Genomic DNA, 24,417 nt, shown 5'->3' on the forward strand with positions numbered 1-24,417 from the left:
CCGGTAATTACAGCCGGAGTTAGCCGATTAAAGGCTTTTCATTATTTAGATGCAGCTGCGATAATAAAAGGAAGTCGAGTCCGTCATGCCAGCCATCTCGCTCATCATGAACGACGAAGCACCGTCCTACAACAATAATAGAGCGTCACCCTATCTTATTCCGCTAATAACTGATTGTAGTAGACTTTGTGCTCCGACACTGACAGTCAGCGAGACAGTCATACACATGAATAGCTCAGCAACTCTAAACCTATGATTGACTCGGATCCCTACATTCTTCGGGCCTTCACACCCATATCTTCTTCTCCCATAGCAGGAGAACGAGATATATTCGGTTTTTCTATCTTCATATACATCAAGATCTTCCCAGTGATGACGACGTGGAGCAAACTCTCGAGTTGGAACAAATTTTCTTCCGTAGGGCGGAAGAAGAGAGCTGAGGAGACGGCAATCTGGCTTGAGAAAAGCGACACAGTGAGAGATAAGTATCCTGTCAAAACTTGCCATATCAGCTTCACTTGTAATTTCTGCCCTAACCGATGAGGATAGTACTTAATGTGGAGAGCACAAAGATTACGGTTGTCTCACGTAAATCAGATCACCATGTCTTCTTTCCTCTTCATCGTCATTTTTTTTTCTTCTTGTATTTTTCATTGCTTCCGACGCAGTCTCCTCCATGCAGACCCCTATCCTAAACTCACTCCAAGTCCTATTGGCATCCGGCCAAATCCCCGCTAACCCCAGTCCCCGACTGTGTAATCGTGAACATTAGCGAAATGTGACAGATTTGGACAAAAGGGGCTCTGCCATCTTACCCTACACCGGCTCATACAACTATTATCTACTTATAGAGTGTCGGCGGCTTTTTTCTTTAAGCCGAAGCTTGATTGCGAAGTGAAGCTTCCGAAAGCAGCAGAAAGAAGGGCCAAGGAGAAGGAGAGGCAGACAACCAGGTGGACAAGGTCATTTATGGTGACCTTTACTGAACAAGGCTGGGGATAGTTTCAAATACTGATGTTTCGTGGTCCAATATCTTTCACTGCCGTCAAATTTATCGCATAAAAAGGGACTCAAATGTATACATTTAAGTTGCTACATCAATGATTTATTGATCCCCGCACTGAAAGGAGGTTAACATGATTTATATCTGCATACTATTGACCATTGATATATACTCGATTGTTTACTATATTACTGTTACAATTGCAACCATGGAATGCAAGACACCAGAACAAAGAGACAAATGACATATAAAGGACACATCTATGAGAAACAAGCCAGATCCCGAAAAGCACAAGAAAAAGAACCGGTTCACAAATAGCAAGGGCCTCTCTTCCCATATCAAAACATAAACAACATTCCTCTCAAAAGTCCCACCTCAACATCTCCCATGGGCTCAAATATCCCCACATAGTCTAAACGTAGGCCACTTCCTATCTCTCTTCGTCACTGTCTAAATGGGCGTACCCTGGGCCATTTCCTTCCGCCTCTGGCTCGGTCACTTCTGTAATGCATGAATGTGATCTGTGCATTCCCGCTCGAGATGTCGGGGCAGAAGAGGCTGATAGAGTTGATGGACGCGGTGCGGTACCCGAGTTTGAGAGAGTAGTCCCAAGATCACTTTCGGAAAGTACCACGTCCGTGGAAGCCGTGGCTGCAGATGGAGCAACACGGTCATTTGGGTCATCGGGAGTAAGAGTTGGCATGTCGGCACTTAAATGGAGTAACCCAACCGGTGCATCCGCCTGTGTTATCGGTCCACAACCATCCAACAGATCAGCCTCACCAGCATTTTGCCCCGATGCACCAGGACTAGCAAGCGTCGTTATCGGGGCCGCAGGCGTTGATATTGTCGGACTTAGACCACTGGAATGAGCAGGAACAGATGTTTTGTTCTGGGGCTGGGTATGGCTCGTAGTCAAGGGGCTGATTGAGGGAATTGGACTAGGTACGGCGGAACTACCCGCCGAGTTGGAAGCCGAAACAGAAGCAGAAGGGGTAACCAAAGCCGGTGAAGGATTTAAAGTCTGTATACTACCAGAATTGTCCCTTGTTCTCCCAAATGTGTTTTTGAAATCGCCACTTCCGTGTCCTTTTGATGATGCCGCTGAGTTGGCTCTCGCGCGGACATTACTGAACTTGGAAAGTAGTTTAGAAGCACCTGATTGCTTGTCATTCTTGTCGGATTGCCCCGATAATCGACGGGGAGACTCAGTGGATGATGATGTAGATGGGACTGTCGCAGCGAACGCCGCTCCTGTGCTAGGCCCAGGAGGTGGGCCAGGGCTCTGTACAGCGGTACTGGCATTGGCAGCAGTGCCAGAAGGAGGGGTGGAAGGAGCAACACCGGAAGTGGTAGAGTTATTGTGACAGTCATTAGCTTGCCTTCGCTGATGTTCTTCATGATCGAGGAGAGAGAGTCGCATGGCCTCCATAATCATCAGCTACTGATTGTCAGCATCTTCTCAGAAACCGGCAAAGGAATGACTTGCCTCTTCTATCTCCCTTTCCCTATTGGATCCACGTCGCCTTGACAATCTACGGGGGTTAGACCCGCTCTCATCGGCTCCACTCTGAGCACCATTCTGGATCTGAGGCACAGACATGCTGAAATCAGCAGTACCAGGCGCCCGTGACGAAGTATACCCAATCGGAACAAGTCTGTCACCGACTTGACGCATGATAATTCTCCTTGACGCCCGTCTAGCCGCTGCGGCTTTAACACTGTTCAACTTCTGTTCCCAATCAGGTCTAATCTCGTCAATGGTCACAACTTCCTTAGCCTTAGAGCTAACGCTCTTCCTCCTAATAGTCTCTTTTTGGATGGGGTTCATGCCCGGCCCAACGGCTAGTTCGGCATCAGAACCCACGCTGAACGCCTGACCGAAGCTTGAGGTGCCTGCTACGGCCGGCGAAGTAGCTAAAGCAGTACTGGATAGACTTGACATGGGGGTAGGAGGTCGCTCATAAATGACTCCAAAATCGGTCTCTACGCAGAACGGACAGCAAGCAGGTTCAGACTCGAGATGCGTTATTGTGGGCTCGGAACGTTTGATCTGAACAAAACATTCCGTGCAAACAGGTTGTTGACAGCACCGGGAAGTGTTAATATTGGGAGGGTAGCTCTGTAACCAAGAATCAGCAAACAGAAAAAATAGGGGTAAAATTGCACTCACAAGGAAACAAATAGGACATTCTACAGCGTTGAGATAAGCTCTTCGCTCTCTCCTCTCCCTTTCGTCCTTTTCTCCTTCTCTCCTCAATTCTTTGCTCTTGTGAATTCCAATTTTCTTGGTCACGTTTCCGATACTGGAACCGCCTTCTCTCTCTTCTTTCGACCGCTCGGTATAGCTATTCGCTACACCTTCGGCATAGTCTTTCTCTCTCGTTTCCGTCAGTATACGGCCGATGTCCTCTTCTGTCCAATCTTCCTCAAAATCTTCCAATCCGCGATAGAAGGGGGCCAGTTTTCCGTCTAGGATTAGTCTAGTGACAACAGATTTGGAGTAGTCGTGTGCCTGAGGATGGGTGAGACAATGGGGGTTTTGCGGCGAGAGATGGCCTGCATAGGGCAATAGGGGTGGGGTGGATGGAGGAGGAGGTGAGGGTGGAGAAGTGGGGGGAGTAAGACCAGAATGAAAGCTGACTGAAGGGCGCTGTATTCTCCCCGCGGTCGAGGTGTTGACGGGTTGGGCTGAAGACGATGCTCTTTCTCGCTCCGAGATAGAGGCGGTGTTGGTGGACGAGGATGGGGGAGGGATCGCATGCGAGGAGGGTGCGTTGCCCATGGTATATGGGGAATGATAGGAGAAGGATTGCTTGGACTAGCTCAAGCTATTCTGGGGAATGGCCGCTGATCAAAAGCACGGACCTCTAAAAATGCCAGAGCGAAGGTGGAACAGGTGTGCTCCTACCGTTGGAGGACTCTGCAAGATAGACAAAGCTTGAGTGACAGGCGACCGGATTTGTTACAATTACAGCTACTCACGAGGCAGATTGTCCGTGAATTGCTGTGTGGCCGAGGGCGTCGCAGGCTCGTTCACGAGTGTGTGGGTGGCGAGGATGGAAGCAGAGGAAGGAAGGAAGAAGATCGAGAAACTGACGAAGAATCCAGTCAACTGTGTACAGGAAAAGTATGCAAGCTACGCCGGAGAGCTAAGTATAGTCATAGCCGGGCAAAGGATCTAAGAATGAGCGACGAGCGTGAGATGAATCACCCCTCGCCCTTTCATTTCCTCTCACTATGCGCGCTAACTACAACCCGGTGACGTTGCTCATGACGACCCTGAGAAGAACAACCTTAAAGCAGACAGGCGCGCGAATAACACCCTTTATATGGGATAGGCGCGCGGATCATTCCACGCAAAACGCAAAACGCAGGGAAGGGTGTCAAGGTAAAACGATAACGACTTACTACGTACGTAGACTACTCGACATCTGGCATATTGCGCGTATAAAATGCAAACAGTTGTATTTGAAAACGGTCTTGTGCATCTCACACTCCTCCGAGCTCTAACCTATCTACAAAAGACCCTTGAACCTCTCAATGGCCATCCTAAGCGCTTCGATCTCAACCTCGATCTTTTCCATCTTTTCGTCATTCTGCTGCCTCACGTCTTCCTTGACAGTCTTCTCATAGTTGGGTTGTTGAATGACCTTTTGCAGCTTGGCCTTCTGCCCCTCAACGACAATGGACTTCTTCTCGAGCTTGTCAATTTCAGATGCAGCGTCGACCTTGCCCTGCGAAAAGGAACAAAAAGGTGTCAGCGAGACATCGACCCAGTTGATTCTATGACTGAAAGATGACGTACCTGGACAGGAATGTGTACACTGATGTCGGTAGTAACGACTTCAGTACCACAGCCTCGAGGAATCTCACTGTCCTCCTGAATCCACTCAACCTTTCCGCAACCTTTTGTCAAACCAACAATCACAGTCTCCACAGACTTCAACAACTCGAGTTGCTCGCCGTTACGGGCCTGAATGATCACAGTGATCTTGTCTTCGAGAGTCTTGCCGTTGGTGGGGAGATTGTAAAGACCAATAACCGAACGAGCAGACTTGATACAGTCAACAACGAGGTCAAAGCTAGCAGCTTCTGTGGGGAACTCTTGTTCTGGAATTTTCTCGGGGAAAGGAGCCAACATGATGGTTTCACAAGAGTCACCTTCCCTCCTAGGCAAACGCTGCCACAAGTCTTCAGTCACATAAGGCATGAAGGGGTGTAACAACTTGAGACCAGCTTCCAAACATGTGTAGAGAGTGTTTTGGGCGGAGAGCTTAGCAGCGGGATCAGAGTTGGCCTCGAAGATGGGCTTGGTAGCCTCGATATAGACGTCACAGAGGTCGTTGAGGAAGTATTGGTAGGCGACGGTAGACGCTTCTGAGAAGTCCCGGTTTTCAAGAGCGTCAGAAACAGCGGCACTGGCGAGGTTGAGCTTGTGGAAGAGCCATTTTTCGACGAGACCTTCCTTGCCAGTGGGCTATTGATTGTCTCAGTGTATTTTACAGAAAATGATTGACAGAAACTCACTAAGTGGGAAGCATTAGGGACAAAAGCACTTGTCTGCCTGGCACCCTGCAAGTCGACAAGATCCATTCGGAAGAGGCAGAACTTGGTAGCGTTCCAGAGCTTGTTGCAGAACTTTCTGTAACCTTCCACACGACCAATGTCCATGTTGATGTCTCGGCCTAGTAGCTATGTCGGCAATGATTCACATGGAGAAGGAAGTGCAAACTTACCACCAGACGTGTAGTTACATAAAGTAAACCTCAAGGCGTCGGTACCACATTGGGGAATGCCTTTGGGGTACAATTTCTTTTGGCCTTCCTCAGCCTTCAAAATCTCCTTCTCTGGAAGATTACCCATTCTCAAGTCGTTGTGCAGCTTCTCCAGCTTTTGGCCAGTGATCACGTCCAGAGGGTCAATGACGTTGCCTAAAGACTTGGACATCTTTCGGCCATACGCATCTCGGACCATGGGGTGGCAGTACACTTCCTTGAAGGGCATGACGTCGGTAAGGGTGTTACCGAAGAAGACCATACGCGCAACCCAGAAGAAGAGAATGTCCCATCCGGTTTCGAGGATAGAGTTGGGGTAGAAATGCTCCATGTCGGGTGTCTTTTATTTACGTTAGTCATCATCTTCTCCTAAGCCTGGATCAACGTACCTTGTTGGGCCAGCCCATAGTGGAGAAAGGCCAAAGACCGGAAGAGAACCAGGTGTCAAGCACGTCATCGTCTTGCTCCAAAGTAAAGCTCTTGCCGTTGGCACGGGCCTTCGCCTTTTCTTGAGCCTCTTCCTCAGTTCGTGCAACGATCCAGTTCTTGTCGTCAGAAGTCTATAACGTTAAGACATCAGCTTTCCTAACGAGAAGAAGGAAGAATCCAGGCGCACGTCGGGAGACTCGCCCTCAAATTTGAGCAACCAAGCAGGACATCTGTGACCCCACCAGAGCTGACGGGAGATACACCAATCCTGCATGTTCTCCATCCATCGGACCCAATCGCCAGCAGACGTCTTGGGCTTGATCTCGAGTTCGCCTGCACGGGTTCGCTATAGGGTTTGGTTTAGATAAGAAACACACAAAAGCAAGCGATTCACCTTGAGGGCATCCTCGGCAAGAGGTTTGCAGCTGATCCACCATTGAGGCTTGATGATTTGCTCGACAACGTCGCCAGATCGACTGATACTCAATTAACCACAGCCCAGATGCAATTGTAGAACAAACACTCACGAGCAGATAGGAATCTGCATTTCGTTGTCCTTCTGCTCGACGTACAGGCCCTTCTCCTTAAGGTCCTTGACGATGGCGTTTCGAACGTGGAATCGTTTCATTCCCTATTTTCCCTATCAGTACACCCAGCAAATTACGATAACATTAGCGACTGACCTGGTAAGGCCCTGCATTCTCGTTGTAGGTACCGTCATCGTTCATCAGGCTGATGAATTCAAGGTTGTTCCTCATACCGCACTCAAAGTCATTAGGGTCGTGAGCAGGGGTGATCTTGACAGCACCTGTACCGAACTCCATGTCGACAGTAATGGCATCTGTGACGATGGGAATCCTTCTGCCGTTGAAAGGGTGAACAGCAAACTTGCCATGAAGATGAGTGTAGCGAGGGTCATTAGGGTGCACAGCAATGGCGGTATCACCAAGCATAGTTTCGGGACGGGTGGTAGCGACAATGATACGTTCGTCAGAGTCCTCGATGGGGTAAGCGAAAGAAGTGATGACACCGAATTCGAAACGCTCTTTGACATCGTAGCCCTTGACATTGAGAAGGGTTCGGCCAGTAAGATGAAGTTGATCCACCTAGTACGGATTGTAAATTAGCAAAAGATTAAAACTAATGTGGAGAGAGAACATACCTCGAGGTTGGAAAGAGAGGTGTTGAGGTAAACACACCAGTTAACCAATCGGTTAGCCCTGTAAAGCAGGCCTTTCTCGTGCATTTGAACGAATGCTTCTCTAACGGCGGTACTCAAGTTCTAGAAGAAACTCTATCAGTTTGGTCCTTTTGGAAACAGCTGTTTATTACTCACGTCGTCCATGGTGAACGCCACCTTGTCCCAATCGAAAGAACCACCCAAACGGGTCATCTGGTTGGTAATCTTGCCCTGGTATTGGTCCTTCCATTCCCAAACCTTCTCAAGGAATTTTTCTCGGCCGTAGTGATGTCTAGAGTGACCTTCAGTTTTCATAAGACGTTGCTCAACGACTGCTTGTGTAGCAATACCGGCGTGGTCATATCCGGGGAGATAAAGGACAGTTTGACCCTGCATTCTCTTCCTAAAAAAGAAAAAAGTTAACTTATTGTATGGATAACATCAGGATACTCACCAACGGATTAAAGCGTCCTGCAAGGAGACGGTCAAAGCATGACCAATGTGCAAATTACCGGTAACATTGGGAGGAGGGAAAGTGATACAGAAAGTTCCCTTGTCCAAGGGCTTTCCATCGGCGCCGTAACGAGGCTTGAAAAATCCCTTGGCATTCCACCAGTCATAATGGGCAGCCTCGACCTGAATAGGGTCGTAACCAGAGGGGAAGTTACCAGAGACATCTGATCAATTACATTAGCTTGAACATTGCCACGATCACACAATACCACTGACCTTTTTTCTCGCCCTTAGGAGTCGTGTTAACCCAAGCTTCAGCGGGGGCCTCAGCCTTCTTCTCCTTCTTCTCAGCTTTTTCCTTCTTCGGGGCCTGAGACTGAGCAGCAGATGTCTTGGTGGCAGCTTTGGCGAGCTTTTCAAGTCGTTTGGCTTCCTTCTTGGCTATACAATGAATACATTCAGTGACCATTTACACCTACATCAATGTGACTCACCGCCTTTCTTCGATTTTTCGGCGGTACCCTCGATAGCGACGGCTGGTTGAGGGCCGGCGGGGTTGGCCTCCTCTACGGGCAAGGATTCTTGAGAAGGGACCTTGGTTTCTTCGGCAGACATTGTTGCGTACGTTCTTTGTAGGCGTGGGTATACAATAGGACTTGGGATAAAAATGCGGTGTACTGATCTCAGTGCGTGGCGGAGCATACACCGTTATCGAGAAGGCAAGGTGAGAGTCAAAATTCAAACCAAACGATGCGCCAGTTCACGAAACAGAAAAGTGTAACAGGAGCGGATGGACGACTCTTAACGTTTTATTTAAGCATATTATTAAAGAAACGGCGACAACCGATGCCTCGCCTGCCGCGGTCGTATTGTTGTCACCCGCCAGCGAACGAATGCTCAATCATGTTGAAAGCCCTCTGAGTCTTGTTCTTGTCCCACGCCACCATGATTTCAGTATGTATACCATTTTTCGGAAGACGAGCGCTGACTTTAGACAGGCATTCTTTATATTCAACCAAAAGGGCGAGGTAAGGCACATCTCACATTCTTTGCACACTTTGCTGACTAGTCGCCAGGTCCTTATATCGAGACTATTTCGCTCAGATGTCAAGTAGGTGAATCGCCTGTCGCAACTGTTCATGACTGACACGAAATGAAGGCGATCGCTCTCTGACGTTTTTCGTATTCAAGTAATCTCCAACCCTGACGTCCGCTCACCTATTATCACCCTTGGTTCAACGTCATTCTTCCATGTAAGGGTGAACAATGTCTATATTGTTGGTGTCACAAAGTACGTCTTTTATCAACAAACCTTGACGTCAACTCAATATAACGGTGACCAGATGCAATGCGTCCGCCGCCCTTGTGTTCGAGTTCATTTACCGATTCATCACCGTTGCGAGGAGCTACTTTGGCAAACTCGACGAGGAGAGCGTGAAGAATAACTTTGTTCTCATCTATGAACTGCTTGATGGTGAGCGATGCTCTATTTATTCAACGGTTGGTAAACAGCATACTTACTCAAGAGGGGTGTAGAAATTATTGACTTCGGGTTTCCTCAAAACTCGGAGATCGACACTCTCAAGATGTACATTACGACCGAAAGTATCAAATCCGAAATGGCTGTGGTATGTCCTTTCTGGACTTTGTTACCTCTGATTCTCTGACCAACTTCTTCGTTCTATAGCGCGAAGACTCGTCGAAGATCACCATTCAGGCAACGGGAGCAACATCTTGGCGACGCTCGGATGTCAAGTATAGAAAGAACGAAGCGTTTGTCGACGTTATTGAGACTGTCAATATGTTGATGAGTAAGGAAGGTGAGCTGCACTAGTAGCCACTTTATTCTAGGTGCTTACTTGGCTACAGGGACCATTTTAAGAGCAGACGTGGACGGCCAGATCCTCATGCGGGCGTATCTGAGTGGCACCCCGGAGTGTAAATTCGGTCTCAACGATAAGTTGGTGCTTCAAAAACGGTACATACATCATAGTTTCCCATCAAATATAATTACTGATAGTCATCGAAGGGGCGGTGAACAAGCAGCCAAATCTGACTCAGCAGTGGAGCTTGACGATTGTCAATTCCACCAATGCGTGCGATTGGGCAAGTTTGATAGTGATCGATCAATCAGCTTTATCCCCCCAGACGGCGAGTTCGAGCTCATGCGGTATGTACACGCGGCTAAAGACTTGTGACTGAGCTGACGACTCGGTAGTTACCGCTCAACAACAAACATCAATCTCCCCTTCCGCCTTCAAACTCATGTCGTGGAACCCTCTAAATCTCGTGTCGAGTATACCATCCACCTCCGGGCCGCTTTCGATTCTAAATTGAATGCCAATAACGTTGTATTGAGGATACCAACACCACTGAACACGACTGGCGTTAGAAGTAAGGTTGGTATAGGCAAGGCAAAGTACGTGCCGGGAGAGAATGTCATCGTTTGGAAGTGAGTTTTTGCGGCAGCTAGCCGTCCGCGTGAATGATAGATGCTTATTTATGTTTAGAATCCCGAGGATTCAAGGTGCCCAGGAATGTATCCTTACTGCCGAGGCCGACCTCACAGCAACCACTCACAGGCAAGCATGGTCGCGCCCACCTATTCAGGTCGATTTTTCTGGTACGCCCAATCTGCCTTGCTGTCCCACCAGAGAAGCTCGTCCTAATCGAATGAAATTGTAGTTGTCATGTTCACAGCGTCAGGTCTCCTGGTACGATTCTTAAAAGTCTTTGAGAAGAGCGGTTACCAAAGTGTCAAATGGGTACGATACCTGACCAAGGCGAATGGCAGTTATCAGATTAGATTTTGAACGAGGTTACTTTTGTCGTCTCTTGCCCATCGGGGATGCAATAAGGACGAATTTTGTACTTATGTGTGATGCATGATTAGTTAATGACTCACAAATATCTGTGAGCACCGGAAAAGCAATTGCAGTTGTCTTCATACTTGTAATATTTGATACCTGATGCCCCTACACCTTTTCCCATAATGACTGAAAAGGGTAAGGACTGACACATAGAACTTATTAACTTAATCTTGAAGATTCTCGTTCTCATCCGGAGGAAGCCCGTAAACTGCTTGGTACAAACGTTCTCTTGAGCCCGTGATTTTGGTCCAGATCCATTTGAATAACGTTTCTTGTGGCAAAAATTCTCCTACAATTTCTTTATAGCTTTTGAACGCGGGATACTGGTAGAAACTTATCAGTATTTATACCCTCTGCACGCTTGAAGGGGATCAAAAGCCTACTTTTCTTCCAGTAATCCACTCTGTAAGTGTCGTACTCGACAGGAATAGCAAGCTCAAAGCGAAACAAGGCCCAAAGACGCAGCCTGCCCACCACCCTTTACCGCTTAGCCCGCTGTCCTTTCCTGAGAGCCCAGCAAACATAGCTTGGGATACCCAGAACAGCTGCTCTGCGGCAAAATTTGGATGTCGAGAGAATCGCCACATTCCTTGTGTTGGAAAGCCCGGGTGATGGGAAGCAGGATATGGTGAAGGTTTGGGCAAACCATCTTTCTGGATCAGCGGCCTGGTTTCATCAGATTGAGGGACAGAGGGATGCATAAGTTGTTCCTTGGGCAGTGATGAAATCTTATCATGTTTACTTTGTTGGAATTGGTACATCTTCTTGTCTGCTTGATATTCAGTGTAGATGACGAGCAAAGAGACAATAGTCATGGTATAGTCGGACATGTTGAGTGTCGGAGTATGCGGTGATGCAGCTTTTCGGAGATGGGATGGAAGGAGTCGCGATATGCTCCCAAATGTGAGGGTCTGCCATCCGTCGGTTTGCTTGGGTGCTGGAGGGGATACAAGTGCGGCGTAAAGCGGAAGACACAATGTCATGAGCAGTATAGGTTGTGCGGAAGCTATGACAAACGCGTGGACAAGGGCAAATGCCCAACGGGGGACAAGCTTGCGGAAAACTGTGTACCTATAATCCTCGGATTTAGGATTATAAAAGCCTCTTTTGACAGCGTGAGAGAATAGGCGGAACGACCATACGAGCTATAAGAGATTAGAGGGATGGCACAGATCATTTAGAAGGGGACATACTTGAAGGCCGAACATAAGAACGATCCTCGGAATGTTATGGGCATAGACTCCCCCAGCGTGATTAACCAAAACCCATCCGAAGAGCATTGCAGAAATGACAGGAGGATATAGCGGCCACGCCTTGTCGACCCAGCTCACCTTACCAGTCACCAGCCCTAACAGGTAAAATACGGGGATGGATGCCAGTGTGAAGATTAAGGGAGGATGTAGGGGGCTTGTGGTAGGAGAAATCACATAGTTTGAAATAGTGGGGGCGGGGTGAGAGGCGAAGTGCAAGCCGACGGATGCGGGGAGGGTGACGAGAGAGGTGGGGATGTAGCGGACAGAGCGGAGTGTGGGCTTGAGCAATGGAAAAAGTAGTTTATTGGGCATCGCGGAATAAGGAGGTTGTCGATGGTTCAGTGATGACGGAGCTTCCGCTATCAATATTCGAGTTATATATGGAGCAGAAAACAGCCGGTGGAGGCTGAAGATGCCGATGATGATGGTGGATGTTCATTTATTTGGACATCGATCGGCCGCCGGCCACACGATAATGAATTTTAATAATTAATAACATGACTGGCACGACTGGCAGGTCGGGTATGGCCGCACTTTCCTCTCCCTATTTATTTAACAACCCATTTAAGATTTCGACACTCCAGCAAGTGCCGTTCGTTGTCTTCTCCGCGAATTCTTCCTATACATAGTCCTCGCCTAGCACAAAGCATCTCCTTGGATTCTCTAATCGCCCGTACACCATTAAGAAGCCGGCGATTCGCATTTTACAGCTAATTCAGCTTTGAACCAACCTCCTCGACTAGAACCTCACTTGCTCTTTTTCGCCATGTCAAAGGCAGCTGTTGCCCAAATAGTTGTACGTCGAAACTCGCCCTCACAGCCGACTGTACTTCACACCTTCTCGTGCTAATACGTTTATTTTAGAAAATTATCGTCCCCGCAGGCAAGGCTGCTCCAACACCACCCGTTGGTCCCGCTTTGGGTGCTCGAGGTGTAAAGGCCATGGACTTTTGCAAGGAATTGTACGTCTCTCAGAAACCAGTGCGTTGAATGGATAGCAGCTAAAACATCAAACTCTCTGCAGCAACGCAAAGACAGCACATTATCAAACGTCCCTTCCTATCCCTACGATGATCACCATCAACCCCGACCGAACATTTTCATTCGCTACTCGAACACCTCCCGTATCCTACCTATTGAAAAAAACAACTGGGATTGACAAGGGTTCAGGACAAGGAATGAAAGTGAAGACGGGTCAGGTCAGCTTGAAGCATGTGTATGAGATTGCAAAGATAAAATGTATGGATGAGGATTTGAAGGCTGTTGGGCTTGAGCGGGTTGCGAGAGGAGTTGTGGGCACAGCGAGGAGTTTGGGATTAGAAGTTGTCCCTTAGCGAGATGGAGATTGCATGTAGTAGCTTTGGGATTTTGGCAGCTTTACGCTGGGAAATCTGACGTCCTCTTGAGGATCATGAGGGCAGATACTTCGTCATCCCATTTTATTTGCAAGGTTGAGCAATACAGGATACAAACTTACGAAGCAGATGAAAGCAATACATATACGGGTGGTACCGGGTCCAGATATTAACATTACTGCCCTAATAATGCATTACTCGCCAAGATCACTACGGTCATCTAAGAGCACCTCCTCATCATCGTCACGGGCCGTGCCTCTCACCCGACGACTCCTCTCGAGCTCTTTACCCCTAGATGAGAGGACGCCGAAGATAGCGCAACGGCCTTCGGCCCATTTCATGTAGATGAGAGTAAATGTTATGAATAGCCAATAGAACATGTAGGTTGAGCTAGTTTGTACGCCTTGTCAGCCAGTATACAAAAGAGACTGCGTCATGTTGAGATACTTACACGGTCCACCAAGTACCAGTATTGTTCCATCCCAGAACGGCCTGTGCGACTTGCGCCCAATTATCCCCGCTCCCCGGTTCGGGATCCCACCAAGTCAAATGCCAGATGTTACCCTTGACGCGATAACTGCCAGGGCCATTACCACTCTCGGCAGCAGCTGCGCCTACATGGTTGATAAAGTATTGACGTTCAAGAGCATAAGCGGAGCGAGACGCAAGCCCAGCTCCAATGAGGAAAAGAAGGAGAGAGGAAAATGTGGTAAAAGTGTGAACAGAGAGCGGAGTGGTGGATGAGAACAGGAGATAAGCGCAGAGAGCACCTGCGAAGAGACCAAAAATGCCGCCGCCAATGACGGATGAAGGCGACTCTGAAAGGCCAATACCGCCCAAGAACACGATCCCTTCAAGACCTTCACGGAGGACAGTGATGAATGGCAACCCAAAGAGGATAGCGGAAGCTCGATTAGGTCGCCTGCGATGAGAGTCTGTAGTAACGTGTGATGGGTGAAGGAGACCGTTATCATGAGGGCGTCCGTCAGGAGAACCGGATCGAGAATCAGACTCGACGTCGTTGGACTGCGATTGATATGCACTCAACAGTTTTAATCGCCATTTGGTTTGGGCGTGGGGGAGTCGGAGGAAAGCCAGGGACATGACCAGGATTAGGATAGCTGCGAGAAGACAAAACCCGCCTTCCCATAGGTTTTCCGCATCTTGCCACAGGTCTCTGGTGTACGTATAAAACTGAAAAAAGTCAGCTTAGCTGCAGAAAAAAAATCGGTCAGTTGAACTTACGACGTAAAGAAAAACAGCACCAATTGCAATGGCTACACTACCGCCCAAAATCGCTCCACTCCAGATCTGCAATCTCATCTTCTTCATTATCGCACGTCGATCCACATCGGCACCAAGCAACCCCTCATCTTTGCCTACTTCCCCCGCCACATTATCAACCTCAAGTCTCTCTACTGTCGCAGGCGACATGCTTCTTGAAGCACCATACCCCCTTTCTATACTCGCACGGCCAGAAGAGAGGAGTTGAGTACCCGAGTTCTCCGACTGTGAAGATTCCCCCGAGTGGCGTGGAAGGTCAGATGGGTGACCGGCAGCTGAGAGAGTGCGAGGGCGCGATGATGGTTTGGGGATAATTTGAGTAATGAAACCTAGAAGCACAGCGACTGTCTATTATTAGCCAGGAGAATTATACGGCGAAATAAAGTAACATACTGATGATGCCTGCTTCGAGACTTTCTCGAAGGAGGATGAAGAATGCCACCGGCTGGCCGCAAGTAAGCTTTTGGTATTCGTTGACTGGGGTAGGCTTACTGAGAAATAGTCTGTGAGTGCCATTGTGGACACGTTTTGAGTGGCTCTTTGGCCGTGAATAGCAGTTGAAAGAAGGAATGAAGAGCCAAGAAAAGGATATAGGCGTCGGACGTTCGTCGAAGTCGGATGACGGCCGAAACCGAAAATCCGTAGCCAGTATAGAAAGCTAGTTATGTACTGGTACATATTTATCGGCGGGTGATTATTTGATGCCGCTAATGAGGGAGCACCTCCACTTAATTAGAAAATAGTTGTAATAGTTTTGTATCCAGCCGTACTCGGCGAGGGAGATAAGATGTGAATTTCAGGGACGCGCGCTGAAACCTTGTTTCTGTTTTGTTCAACGCAAGAACGAACGAAGTTTAAGAAACGAACAAGCGCGCGGGGATATCTCTATTAACCATTCGCTTCCCCTTTCCTCTATCTACCACTCCCGCGTATATGTCCCAGTACTCGCACAGGCCCAGTTCCGCTCCCAATTCAAGAGGAGAAGTTGGCGAGGGAGTTGGTTATGTCAATCCCCCTGGGTGGTCAGCAGATCTGAAACACGAGGAACTGGCAAGTCTGCCTCTCTATTATTACACTTGGCGTCCTGCTAATATGCCAGTAGCTGGACAGCCTGAAGGGTCAAGTGGAAATAACTCCCAGCTTGCCTCAGGACGAAAGTAGAAAGGCTCAACTAAATGCTGCTGTAATCAGTGAGCGAATTTCTCCGTGCAGTGACAGAGGTATGGTGCTAATGCAGGCAGTTCCCATATGGATCGCCCTTTCATCCATGGTTATCCTGTATAATAGTGAGCCAGCCTTCTACCTCTAGGCATGAAATTATATCTGATGAACTGTTTAAGAATATCTGTACACTAATCTGGCTTACCCATATGTGAGTTTGGATACAGTTCGGACTCGGCCGATTGACTGACCAGTTCTTATCTCCAAAGCCTGTATTCATGTGAGCCATGGGTCTGTATAATGCAATGGCGTAGCTAACAGCGATAGCACCGCCTACCATCTTGGCTGTGCCGTAAGTGTCATATCCTTCACCCTTTGAGCCTCACGAGCTCACATCCGTCAAAGGCCATTGGAACACGAATACTGCGCGTTACAACAAATCTCCTCGATGGATTGGACAAGATAGAAATGACTGTCTGTGTGACTTCCCCTCTGGCCAAGCGTGAAAATTTACCATCGTAATAGCGAGAGTTATATTTCAAGTCCATATTACCTATCGGCGTCCTTTTTTCGGGGTCACTCATCTTGAGTAACACAGCATACCTGACGTCAGTCATTTACTGTTCCAGTTTGAGAACGCGCTGACCCTGTGTGGCTGCAGATTAAGCGTTTCATTCATCCAAATGCTCAAGGTATGTTATCCCTCTTCTGTGCTTTTCCTGACTTGCTCTTTCAGGCTTTCACCCCGGTAGCTATACTCCTCATCTCCGCCGCTTTCAAACTTCAGATGCTCAACTCTAGATTGATATTAATTGTGTTGCTTATCTCCATTGGCTGCGCTTTAGGTATGCTGTCTGGATTGAGATCATACCGCCTTATTAACGAGGTATATAGCGGCCTACGGCGAGTTAAATTTTGAAATGTTTGGCTTCATTTGCCAAGCTAGCGCCGTGGCCGTGAGTCTTACCTTTTTCGATTAGCTGTTTGCTGATCCACTTATTCACAGTTTGAGTCATCGTATGCCGCTAGTTCGACTGCCAGCACAAAGCACGCTGACGCTTTTGATAGTCGTCTCGTTATGATTCAGATTCTCCTCCAAGGCCTCAAGATGGACCCACTCGTGTCACTCTATTATTACGCTCCTGTATGCGCCATTATAAACGCTCTCTTCATACCCTTCATAGAAGGTTTTGCGCCTTTCCGGCATTTTTTACGCATAGGTCCTTTAATTATGCTTTCAAATGCAGCTGTGGCATTTGGGCTCAACGTCGCGGCTGTGTTTTTGATCGGCGTAGCAGGAGGTTTGGTGCTTACTCTGGCTGGTGTCTTCAAAGTGCGTTTCTTTTTTCTTTTTTCACCATAGCTTCTCTAGAAATTAGCTAAAAGATGAATGCAGGATATTCTGCTGATATCATCAAGCTGTATCTTTTTTGGAAGTCCTATCACCCCTATTCAGATTTTTGGTCTGTACCATCTGCCAGAAGAAGATGGGTCAAGCTGATAAAGAATAAATACAGGTTATTCTTTGGCCCTTGGTGGGCTGATGGCTTATAAAACCTCGTCTAGCAAATAGAAATGTACAGTTCTCATGCTTACAAACCGCAAAGGAATAGACCGGCTATCCCATCCACCTTTGGTTTTCACTCAGTTTAAGAAGTGCCTTTGAGCAGCGAATAAAATGGAGTCTTGTCCGTATCCGTTTCCCTTTGGCGTCCTTTTGTGGAGAACTCATTTGCTCTCGGTAATCGCCCATCTCACTTCGATTCTTGATTTAATTGATGTTTAGATATAAGGGGTGTATTTCATCTCCGAATTGATCCTCCTTTGATTGCCGGTAGTCCTTGGGATTGGGGAATGATGTATTAAAAGTAGAACAAAGCATCAGCATATGGAGTTTGCTGATCTCTTCTCATTTCTTTTTCCACAATTTCCTCTAACGCCTATCTTCACAGCTCGAAACCTCACTGCGCTTGGCGACCTCCAACACTCTATATGTGACATCTCCTAGTAGGTAAAGGGCATTCTCTTCATGTCAAGATGGCGTGTCAAGCGAGCCCTGTCTCTACGCTATATTCTACCTCCACGTATGCCATTCCCCACCAACTAAACGTAACCATAAACTAAATTATGGGCATTTGCAGGACATACATACCTACGATCATCATCACATCTACACCTGTTATCATCACACCCTCCCCCTCAACGAGTCTATGGTCGACCTCAAGCTGTACTACTTCTACCGGCAGGCAGAGTGATCGTGGCTTTGAAAATTTGCTGGTTAAGGCCAATCGGACTGGGGGGAGCTCCATACAAAGTCCGCAAAGGGCAAGTGAGGCTGATTTTGTTCCTACAACGTTAAGGACAACCAAGCTAGACGTTGCCTCGAATGCGGCTGAAAAGACAAATACACAAGTCGAGGACATAGTGAGAGAGTCAGGGCAGGCGGAAAATTCGAGTTCCGACATCGGCGGGGTTTCAGCCAGCAAAACCAGCCGAGAACCAGGCCAGACATCCTTATATTCAATAGAGGCTAAAGTCAGGGCTCTGCAGCTTGGGACCAAGGCATCTGCCACTCTCGCATATACCTTCATTTCGACAAAGCAGAGCCCCCAGACTCCTCGTTCATTATCGACTTTAGCTGCTAGCGACACTAACACTGCTTGGGAATGGAGCCGCGGAAGGAACGTACGCGAGAAATCTCAGAGTATCGACAGACTTTCTATAACCTCTTCTCTTCCTAACGAACGCCGACAATGGTGGGGTCATTCATCTACCGAATATGATAATGAAAGCGGCGGTGATGATGAAGACGATGTCACGAGTGATGATGTATCCTGCAATGCCATCACTACGTCGAGTATCACCTTGTTTTACGCTCCTATTACCTCTTGGTCGACAGTGTACTTGACAAATAGTGTCGCCTCGGAACTGATAGTGCCAACGCAAACGATTTGGACCGATTGCGAGCCCGGTAGCACAGAGGTGTGGACTACCTCTGTAGATTTGTCCCATCCAACAGCCCAAACAGACGAGGAGGTATCACATCAGGCGACTTCAATAAACGCACCGAAGTACGGCGGTTCAAAGACAGCTGAAGGAGATGGCGCTTGGATAGTGACTCCCTCAAGTAGTAGCATAAGTGAATCTTGGCGCACACTGCAGTCGTCAATAGTCTCTGACTTAAGCCTTCCAGTATTTTCATCACCCATAACCACCTCGCCTGCCGGGCATATGCCATCATCCATTATAACGTTCCCATCATTATCCGTATCTACTACAGCGAATCCTTCTCGAACAACTTCTAAAGCTGTCATCCAAACTTATATCACTCCAGCCCCTGTAATTACGACAGCGGCGAGCACAACCGTACCTTCAAATACCGCATCGAGCACAAACACGCATGCCGCCGCTGCTGCAGCCGATAATACTACTTCATCGTCGACGGTCTCCTCTACACCATCGTCAACATCATCGCACCACAGCAAAGCTGTCTCTGCGGGGGCCGCAATCGGCGGCGTATTTGGTCTTTTTGCGCTTCTTGCATTATTTCTCTTCATTATACGATGGTGGAAAAGACGTCAGCGGATCCAACGCACTAACGAGCTCCGTTCAAGTTGGTTTTATGGTGGGGATGTCCCTGAACCAGACATGGGGATCGACGATGAGAAGGATCGAAGCGAATATCCTTTCAGTAACGCCGGTCCCCAATCGAGATTTTCTGCACCCTCACTTCTCTCAAGACAGTCTCTAGCTGTTTCTATGCCCTTGGGCAGACCTACCTCTCATATGCGCCAAGGATCCGGAAGATTTATGTCAATTCTTTCCTTCAAACGCCTTCGTAACTCCTTTTTCTCGAGAAGCGAAGGATCACACAAACAACAAGACAACAAGGCATGGGCTGATAAGTATACCTATCCGCCTCGATTTTCCCTTGATGGAGAGTCTCGGAAGAGAAGAATTAGCCCGCCTAGAGCATTCATGATGGACCCTTGTACAAATCCTACAGACGATCAGGTAGGCTGGGGAGACGGGGGACCTTACCCAAGGGTTATCCCTTCTCTTTCAGTAACAGCTCATCAAGCGCCCTCAAGAATAGAGTTACGTGAGGCAACTCCTGTTACATGGGGAAGCTCATACGCCACCACACCTCCTCTTCGCCCCCAATCTCAATCCGTCAGCCTTGGCTGGCAATCGGTCAAGAGTCAGCCGAAACTCAATGTCGTTGCCCCCAGCGAGGCCTCACATTCCATTTACTCTGATGGATCCACCTATATAGCAACTGGGCTCAGCAGAGGCAACACGATGAGGTCTATACAGTCGCAGGGCGAAAGCCTGCATACTGGAGAAGGCGTAGTTAATGCGGCTGCATCCAATTTCCCTATGCCGCCTCTGACTTTTCCTATGTCACATGCGTTATTACCACATGATCCTTATGCTCCCTCCCATCTACCAGAAATCCCGTTTATCTCCTTCTCGCCCAACTTCTCCCATCGTAACCTACATGATTCAGCCCTTACGACTCGTTCTACTGCTCAATCATCTGGAACATGGGAGTACGCCGCATACGCTGATCCAGGTGATGCTAGCCCAGTGCCAGTTTTTTCAAAGGGTCTGGATGACGCGCGAGTAACGAGAGATTGGTATGAGAAGCCTCTCTGGGATGGAAGGAGTATGGCCGACCCAATGAGTGCATGTGGTGTTGCAACCATTAGCCGAGAGGTGCGTGGAGTTGGAAGGGATAGGAAAAGTATGAAAAGCGTCAGGTGGAAGGACGAAGGGCTAGATAATGAACCTCGGGCACTATAAGCAAAATCCCAAACCTGATACCCTAAAGACTGTCTTTGAAGGGCACTTTCAATATATATAGAGTCTAATACAATCTTGCATAGTAAAGCCATTGATAATCACGATTAAACAAAAAAAAGTGGGATGCTATTTAGAACAATCACAAAAAATTTGAGTACAGACATTCAACTGATGATTTACGATACAAATTTATTCATCCACTTCATTACCAGTCCCATCTTTAGTTTCTCCGATGCCATAAACTGCCTCCATCCTTCTCCTGCGCAATAATTCAGCTTCTGATACGTTACCCACGCTCTGAGGAGCAAAACCTGCAGCAGCTAATGCAGGACTGGCAGCACGGGCGCTGGCGACTGCCGCGGCAACGAGACCCTTCTTGGGTTTGTCCGGTGCAGATGCAGCCCCTGATAGAGGCGGCCTAGTTATCTTGTTTGTACTACTCTCAGTTACTGGGACACTGTTTGTTCCCGCAGGCGACGGAGATATCCGAGGAATACCAAATAGAGTAGGAGAAATCCTTCCAGAACGGGGTTTGGATGAAGGCGCACTCTTTCCCGGACCAAAGAGTGCAAACGCACCCGAACCCTTGGGCGTACCCTGTACCGACAGGAAACGCTTGGCAGAGTTGACAAGAGGTGGTGTTTGGATCGTCATAGCCTCTCCAGAAGACCCAGTCTCGTCCGCATCAAACTTGGGCGCAGATGGTGAACGCTGCAATGCAAGAGATTCTTTAGATGGTCGACGCGGCACCGTGTGGAAATTCGACGGTGGCGGAATCCTTTTTTTAGTTTTGGGGGTAAATGTCACCATATTGTCTTTGCCGTCGTCCACTTCTGCATCACCGGCAAAGGCTGTGCCAAGATCACTTCGCTTGAATGCTTGGCCAGGGGTGGCCTGGCCATATTCTCGTGAGGGCTTGATATGGACAGAATGGGCAGGGATACCGTTGTTGAGGAGAGTGGTTTCCACAGGCGTACGACTGCCGTCCTCAGATAGTGGAGAAGTCGGAATAGCCATTCTAGCCGCTTGTAATTTCTCCAGATCCCTTTGTTTCTCCTTCGCCTTTTCAAATGACTCGTCAATCCAGTCTGCCATCTCCATCAACACGGGGTCCACTTCACGCATCAATGACGACATTTGCATGAACCCATGCCCCCAGCCTTCGATTATTCTCATTTGAACCCAGTCATCATCCAGCTCTGACAATATCGGGTCAGGTGTGTCCATTTTTGCAGCAATGTATTTCCCTCCGCGTTTTCCAGAGCTCATCCGAAGCGTTTCGCCGTGCTTGAACGAATTGCTCAGAGCGACAGTCTCGGCTTGAACTTTGCGAGCTCGCTTAGCTTCTCTAATTTTGCCTGAGAAAATCACTGTGTCGTCGACGAATGGGTCGCGCTCGCCGGAAATGAAATATACAGGAGGAAAGTGAGCCAGGAGATGAGGAGGCGCAAGGATTGGGGAGATGTAATAATCCGTTTCAAAGTCTGGGTTACGAGCGGGACCAATGTAAAGTATCGCCATGGCACGCATCTAGGGACACATTGTTAACCCAGCTAGTAAAGAAGAGACAGGAAGACTCACCATACTAGGAGAGATGATCCTATCTTGAAAGTATCCCACTCGGCTTGTCATTGTCAATCTGGTACCAATAGGCACCTTTTTACTCTTCGTCTCCACCATCTCGTTCACTTGCAAGTCTTGTTCTTCCTTCCCCTCTAGAGGGGCAGGTGAATCCAGTCGGGTAAACTCAAATCTTCTTTCTTCTCGGGGGGTTTTTACCCTTTCCGCCAGAGACTTTTCTGCGTCCCTCCTTTGATCCCGCCCAACCTTCTGAATCTCTTCTTCGTCGTCTTCCTCGTGTGTATTCTCTTCTTCTTTACCAATCCATCCAGTCAGCCTAGCTGACATACTTCGAGGTAATGATTTCCACCCCGATGCTGCCGGGCTTTGAGGGTAGCTCTTTACCCCGTCCTCTTTTTTCGGACTTACTCCGGGAAGCTTGCCTGAAAGCGTCTTTGCCCAGCTCTTCTGCTTGCTACCGCCGCCTTTTCGGCTTCTATCGTCCAGATCATCAACCACGCTTAGCGGCGCTTTATGACGCATATGGTCTTTCCCATGGACGAGACCAGGTATTTGTGTCTCGCTTTGCTCAGTGCGGAGGACGCGAAGGTTTTGTGGGGACATCCAGGAAGTGAAATTGAAATCGAGAGCGGGATAGGCAAGAATCATGGAGACAGGTTTTGGGATGCCAGTAGGGTGTTCAAGAATACGTAGCATAATGGTGGCGCAGATATTACCTCCTCTGTTGCTCAGGTTAGCATGGTTATCGATATGTGAAAGGTTGCAACGTACGCAGAGTCGCCTGTCAGTACAATCGCGAGCTTGCCACTCGTGATGCCGATAACTTCTCCTTTTGTCTCCATAAGGGTGCGATAGGCATCAAAGCCTTCCTCTATTGCCCATGGATATGGATCTGGTATACAGTCAGGTTTTTTTACGGGGAATAGTCTCACAGCACTTACATTCCGGGGCCTTTCCGTAATCCACACCTAGTACTGGCTTCCCTGTTCGTTTAGCCCATATGCGCAATCTCTCCTCATGACATTCGGGACCCATTGCAATAAAACCGCCCCCCGGAAAGTCTACAATGAGCTCTGTGGCAGAAGCAAGCTCCTCTTCTGAACCTGGGAAAAAGAGCATTGCTTTAACAGGTGGTAATGAGGATCTTGATGAATTAGAGGGACGAGCGATGGTGACTGTTCGGACTATGGGTAAACGGACACGATGGCTCGATGTTATGAGGCGAATCTACAAGTCGATGAGTTTTTGAACTAAATCGATCTAGGACTCACATAGGGATTCTTTGTCTTCTCCCATGTAGTCCGAAGCATTTCCACAGAGCATACGGCGCGGAACCGCCTGAGCTATCGTTAAAGTTTTAGCAATCCATTGGACCCACAAAAGGTAATCACTCACTACCTCATCGCCTTCACTGGCATAGGCAAGGTAATAGGCGGAGAACAACATGCTGCAAATGTCCTTCAACCATTTGGGTCGTATGTTCATGGCTATAGAGAATCCCGCATCAAATGCCGTGTTGACATATGTCGCGCGATAGTACGACCGAGTATACTGCAGCGAGTATTAGGCCTTTCTAATAAATGATGGACATGAGTGTGGACCTACCATCCTTGCTAAAGGTTCAGGCGCTACACAGCAATTAGTCCTGAATTTACGTTTCAGAGAGGCCGTCAGAGCTCACCACTGATTCCTAACAGATCATCAAAATGTCTTAAGGCATATACTAGTGTCAAAGTGGCCAATATCAGTTGATAAGGTGTGAACCTTTCTTTAGAAGACGTCAGCCCGGCTTCCGCTGCGATGAACAGCATGAAAACAACCTACTCAGCCGCTCATTGAGCTTGCTCATCCACATCACCGCCCTTTTCCCAACTAACTGGATCCACAATCTCCATATCCACGATTTGCCAGCCCTGTCTCTCACTTTTTGGCCCCCCCGTCCACTAGGCCCTGGGGCGAGCGCTGACTCTGTCCTTGAGGGAAAGGGTCGGGGTGCGCCGTCACCTTTGTACAGCCGCCATATACAGAAGAAGAGGACGATGAATACCTGTGAGCGGCGAAGGTTTGGAGAGGGACGGCCGAGGAGTTGGTCAATCATGGTGTGGCTGCGTATTCAGAGTGGGTTCGCGCTGAGCCATCCATTATAGGATACGGGCCCGTCTACAGCGGCACCGTTCCAAGTCGGTGGAGGCCTCAAAACAACCCTCCGCTCTCCGGCTATACTCCCCCCTTGTACCGCCGGTGGCAACAACGGACAACAGGTG

At 48.3% G+C, this 24,417-nt stretch overlaps 9 protein-coding genes and 1 non-coding gene; 4 read left to right on the top strand and 6 right to left on the bottom strand.

Annotated features, from left to right (window-relative positions):
* Positions 1-1,044: 1,044 nt before the first annotated feature.
* On the bottom strand, positions 1,045-4,248 carry CNAG_03689 (zf-C3HC4 type zinc finger protein). XM_012191789.1 has 4 exons: positions 3,989-4,248; positions 3,177-3,926; positions 2,493-3,125; positions 1,045-2,444 (listed from the first exon to the last, which is right to left on the bottom strand). Exons 2-4 carry the CDS (start codon positions 3,786-3,788, stop codon positions 1,434-1,436), a joined length of 2,256 nt encoding a protein of 751 aa, XP_012047179.1. The 5' UTR covers positions 3,789-3,926; positions 3,989-4,248; the 3' UTR covers positions 1,045-1,433.
* A 197-nt stretch (positions 4,249-4,445) lies between these two features.
* On the bottom strand, positions 4,446-8,612 carry CNAG_07473 (valine-tRNA ligase). XM_012191790.1 has 14 exons: positions 8,338-8,612; positions 8,120-8,284; positions 7,845-8,067; positions 7,547-7,793; positions 7,373-7,492; positions 6,894-7,316; positions 6,738-6,841; positions 6,605-6,686; positions 6,398-6,556; positions 6,171-6,341; positions 5,743-6,121; positions 5,534-5,691; positions 4,812-5,483; positions 4,446-4,740 (listed from the first exon to the last, which is right to left on the bottom strand). The coding sequence occupies exons 1-14, from the start codon at positions 8,543-8,545 to the stop codon at positions 4,522-4,524; spliced, it is 3,330 nt and encodes a 1,109-aa protein (XP_012047180.1). The 5' UTR covers positions 8,546-8,612; the 3' UTR covers positions 4,446-4,521.
* A 134-nt stretch (positions 8,613-8,746) lies between these two features.
* CNAG_07474 (AP-2 complex subunit mu-1) lies at positions 8,747-10,770 on the top strand. Its single transcript, XM_012191791.1, has 12 exons — positions 8,747-8,797; positions 8,842-8,871; positions 8,920-8,954; positions 9,003-9,134; positions 9,187-9,317; positions 9,380-9,471; positions 9,531-9,663; positions 9,713-9,821; positions 9,873-10,013; positions 10,062-10,295; positions 10,354-10,466; positions 10,529-10,770. The coding sequence occupies exons 1-12, from the start codon at positions 8,789-8,791 to the stop codon at positions 10,654-10,656; spliced, it is 1,287 nt and encodes a 428-aa protein (XP_012047181.1). The 5' UTR covers positions 8,747-8,788; the 3' UTR covers positions 10,657-10,770.
* Positions 9,805-12,383, bottom strand: CNAG_03692 (hypothetical protein). XM_012192001.1 has 3 exons: positions 11,907-12,383; positions 11,097-11,858; positions 9,805-11,036 (listed from the first exon to the last, which is right to left on the bottom strand). Exons 1-3 carry the CDS (start codon positions 12,276-12,278, stop codon positions 10,878-10,880), a joined length of 1,293 nt encoding a protein of 430 aa, XP_012047391.1. The 5' UTR covers positions 12,279-12,383; the 3' UTR covers positions 9,805-10,877.
* A 179-nt stretch (positions 12,384-12,562) lies between these two features.
* Positions 12,563-13,530, top strand: CNAG_03693 (large subunit ribosomal protein L11). XM_012192002.1 has 3 exons: positions 12,563-12,762; positions 12,831-12,928; positions 12,991-13,530. Exons 1-3 carry the CDS (start codon positions 12,733-12,735, stop codon positions 13,298-13,300), a joined length of 438 nt encoding a protein of 145 aa, XP_012047392.1. The 5' UTR covers positions 12,563-12,732; the 3' UTR covers positions 13,301-13,530.
* Positions 13,330-15,312, bottom strand: CNAG_03694 (iron ion transporter). XM_012191792.1 has 5 exons: positions 15,098-15,312; positions 14,999-15,050; positions 14,567-14,949; positions 13,773-14,515; positions 13,330-13,711 (listed from the first exon to the last, which is right to left on the bottom strand). Exons 1-5 carry the CDS (start codon positions 15,281-15,283, stop codon positions 13,516-13,518), a joined length of 1,560 nt encoding a protein of 519 aa, XP_012047182.1. The 5' UTR covers positions 15,284-15,312; the 3' UTR covers positions 13,330-13,515.
* Positions 15,313-15,454: 142 nt separating this feature from the next.
* On the top strand, positions 15,455-17,614 carry CNAG_03695 (hypothetical protein). Its single transcript, XM_012191793.1, has 16 exons — positions 15,455-15,655; positions 15,708-15,795; positions 15,847-15,891; positions 15,946-15,977; positions 16,036-16,046; positions 16,094-16,118; positions 16,172-16,240; positions 16,292-16,374; positions 16,428-16,458; positions 16,503-16,611; positions 16,661-16,722; positions 16,773-16,783; positions 16,835-17,099; positions 17,163-17,229; positions 17,284-17,454; positions 17,553-17,614. Exons 1-15 carry the CDS (start codon positions 15,539-15,541, stop codon positions 17,337-17,339), a joined length of 1,071 nt encoding a protein of 356 aa, XP_012047183.1. The 5' UTR covers positions 15,455-15,538; the 3' UTR covers positions 17,340-17,454; positions 17,553-17,614.
* Positions 15,554-16,285, bottom strand: CNAG_12155. The gene is made up of 3 exons (XR_001045418.1): positions 16,161-16,285; positions 16,086-16,107; positions 15,554-16,036 (listed from the first exon to the last, which is right to left on the bottom strand). It is a non-coding gene; the product is annotated as a hypothetical RNA (non-coding RNA).
* A 189-nt stretch (positions 17,615-17,803) lies between the features above and the next one.
* CNAG_03696 (hypothetical protein) lies at positions 17,804-20,572 on the top strand (the record flags this gene model as incomplete). Its single annotated transcript, XM_012191794.1, has 3 exons — positions 17,804-17,850; positions 17,908-18,905; positions 18,960-20,572. 3 exons carry the CDS (start codon positions 17,804-17,806, stop codon positions 20,570-20,572), a joined length of 2,658 nt encoding a protein of 885 aa, XP_012047184.1.
* A 57-nt stretch (positions 20,573-20,629) lies between these two features.
* On the bottom strand, positions 20,630-24,338 carry CNAG_03697 (hormone-sensitive lipase). XM_012191795.1 has 9 exons: positions 23,978-24,338; positions 23,835-23,921; positions 23,759-23,781; positions 23,549-23,704; positions 23,425-23,496; positions 23,095-23,380; positions 22,925-23,045; positions 22,154-22,874; positions 20,630-22,102 (listed from the first exon to the last, which is right to left on the bottom strand). Exons 1-9 carry the CDS (start codon positions 24,249-24,251, stop codon positions 20,762-20,764), a joined length of 3,081 nt encoding a protein of 1,026 aa, XP_012047185.1. The 5' UTR covers positions 24,252-24,338; the 3' UTR covers positions 20,630-20,761.
* Positions 24,339-24,417: the final 79 nt, after the last annotated feature.

Source organism: Cryptococcus neoformans, chromosome 2, assembly GCF_000149245.1.
Source record: "Cryptococcus neoformans var. grubii H99 chromosome 2, complete sequence".
Lineage (NCBI taxonomy): Eukaryota > Fungi > Basidiomycota > Tremellomycetes > Tremellales > Cryptococcaceae > Cryptococcus > Cryptococcus neoformans.